At 59.9% G+C, this 2,341-nt stretch overlaps 1 protein-coding gene across 1 annotated transcript; it reads left to right on the top strand.

Annotated features, from left to right (window-relative positions):
- Window positions 1-217: 217 nt before the first annotated feature.
- On the top strand, window positions 218-2,341 carry LOC119101794 (acylcarnitine hydrolase-like). Its single transcript, XM_037225219.1, has one exon. It carries the CDS (start codon window positions 302-304, stop codon window positions 2,069-2,071), a length of 1,770 nt encoding a protein of 589 aa, XP_037081114.1. The 5' UTR covers window positions 218-301; the 3' UTR covers window positions 2,072-2,341.

The following is a 2,341-nucleotide window of genomic DNA, read 5'->3' as shown; positions in this document are numbered from 1 at the left end:
CTCCAAAATGTTCTGCATTAACACCGAGCTCCTCCCATGAGAACAAATATAATATCGCGAGCGCATGCTCCATCCAGCTTGCAACTGAGCCGCCGACATACACAGATGAGATCGTGGGATTTGTACGGCCCTGCGGCTCATGACGGACCTCAGTCCAGAGCTCGCGTGTTTATTGGTGTAGTTGTAGTTTATGCGCCGGCAGAGCTAGCTTAGGCCGGCCCTTGTCAGTGCTACGGCTCCGCTGAGAGTGAGCACACCCGTCGCTCTCCCGCTCGGCCCTGTCGTCCCCCACACAGCGACGATGGCCGTCCTGCTCCGGCGCGCGCCGGCGGTGCTGCTGAGTCTGACGCTGCTGCTGACCGCAGCGGCCGGCTACCCCGACGTGCAGTCCCGCCCGCTCGTCGCCACGCGAGAGGGCATCGTCAGGGGCGTGGCGCGGCGCAGCGCCGCCGGCGGCCTCTTCTTCGGCTTCAAGGGGATCCCGTACGCGCGCGCGCCGCTCGGGCCACTCCGCTTTCAGCCGCCGCAACGCCACCCGGGCTGGGCGGACGTGCTGGACGGCCTCAAGCACGGCCGCACGTGTCTGCAGTACAACGCCTTTAAGAACAACAGTCTGGAGGGCGACGAGGACTGCTTGTTCGCCAACGTGTACACGCCGCAGCTGCCGGCGCTGGAGAGAGCCGTTGGAGGTTTGCCAGTCATGGTCTTCATCCACGGCGGTGGCTTCACGATGGGCAGCGGAGACGAGGAGGTATACGGACCGAACTATTTCATGGACGAGACTGTGGTGCTGGTGACCTTCAACTACCGACTGGGACCGCTCGGCTTCTTCACGGCACACGATAAGAGCGCTCCCGGCAACTACGGTCTGCTGGACCAGGTGATGCTGCTGCAGTGGGTCCGGGACAATATCGCCAGATTCGGCGGAGACCCCGCTACGGTGACCGTTTTCGGCGAGTCAGCGGGAGGGGCCAGTGTCTCGCTTTTGGTGCTGAGCCCCCTGGCGAAAGGCCTGTTTCACCACGCCATCAGCCAGTCAGGTACGGCATTGGCAATCTTTGCGGCAGGTGGAAAGGCGAAGGATTTCACTCAGAAGTTTGCAGAGCAGCTCAGTTGCTCTGTCGACGATGTTTCCATAATGGTGGAGTGCATAAGGAATGCCCCCTCCGAGGATCTCATGGAGGCTAAAAAGAAATTAGGCCTGCAAGAAATGCTTTTTCATCCACGGGTGGACAACGAATCGGAATCGCCGCTGCTGCCAAAGGATCCGCGTTATCTCATCAAGAATGGGGAATTCAACCTGGTTCCATGGATGAACGGCATTGCGGAAGAGGAAGGAGCACTGTTTGCTCCGTTTTTTCTCCAAAACAAATCAGTGGCGGAAGGTGTGTTTTCAGGAAATCCCATCACATGGGGCATCCTAACTGGCTTGATTAGCGAGTCCGGGGCCATTCCACTGGACTGTGGATCGGACTCAAACGTGGAGATCGCCAAAGTGATTGACTTCTACATCGGCAATGACACACTCAGCCATACCAACCCTCTGCCGTTCGTTCAAGCTGTAGGAGACCGACTGTTTGTTGCTCCGATGTCGGAGGAGGTGCGCCTCGCGTCACTCCACGCGCCGGTCTACAAATATGTGCTGGATTACAGAGGACCTGGTCGCCTCTCCGCTGCCGAGCTGTTTGGAATTGATGCACCGTACATGGGTCCCTCGCACGGTGATGACTTGGTGTACCTGTTCAGCAACGCAAAGCAGGCAGCGTACCCGGCCGACTCGCCGACGTACACCATGATCCGCTTCATGGTGAGCCTGTGGACGAGCTTCGCCCGCACCGGTCGGCCCAGCTCAACCGTCCTGCCGACGCCCGACTGGCCTGTCTTCACCGAGCAGAGCCAGCGCCACATGCGGCTCAATGCGGAACCCTCAGTCGGGGAGCGGCTGTTCGATGAGCGCGTGCGCATCTGGCAGGGAGTCCGTATGAACGAGGCCTGGCGGCACGAGGTGCAGACCAGCTGCCTGCCGGCCGGGGCTGAGTACGGAGCACGCAGGCGGCGCTCGGCCCCTTGAGCCTTTGAGGGTTCAGTGGCTGGTGTACGACGCTGAGAGCCGAGCCGGGCTGCCGGCAGGTGTTTCAGAGCCTCTTCCAGTCGCGAGCGCTGACGTGACGGAGACCGGGAGCCCGGCACGCGCTGGTTTTGCCGCAATCTTTTAAGTGGGATGCGTGTGATTGCTTAGAAAGTACGTCTGCCACATATATGTGGAGCACACGTCGAACTGTCGATTGTGACACCACTGGAACAATGACTCGAAATAAAAGCTATGAATGGGTACGTTAGC

Source organism: Pollicipes pollicipes, unplaced genomic scaffold (genome assembly GCF_011947565.3).
Source record: "Pollicipes pollicipes isolate AB1234 unplaced genomic scaffold, Ppol_2.1 Scaffold_4881;HRSCAF=5763_pilon_pilon_pilon, whole genome shotgun sequence".
Taxonomy (NCBI): domain Eukaryota; kingdom Metazoa; phylum Arthropoda; class Thecostraca; order Pollicipedomorpha; family Pollicipedidae; genus Pollicipes; species Pollicipes pollicipes.
Note: the sequence above shows the minus strand (reverse complement) of the source record. Positions and strands in the feature narration are given on the sequence as shown.

Excerpts from the sequence above, each read along its gene's own strand:
- LOC119101794 (XM_037225219.1), top strand. The coding sequence starts at position 302 with ATGGCCGTCCTGCTCCGGCGCGCGCCGGCGGTGCTGCTGAGTCTGACG.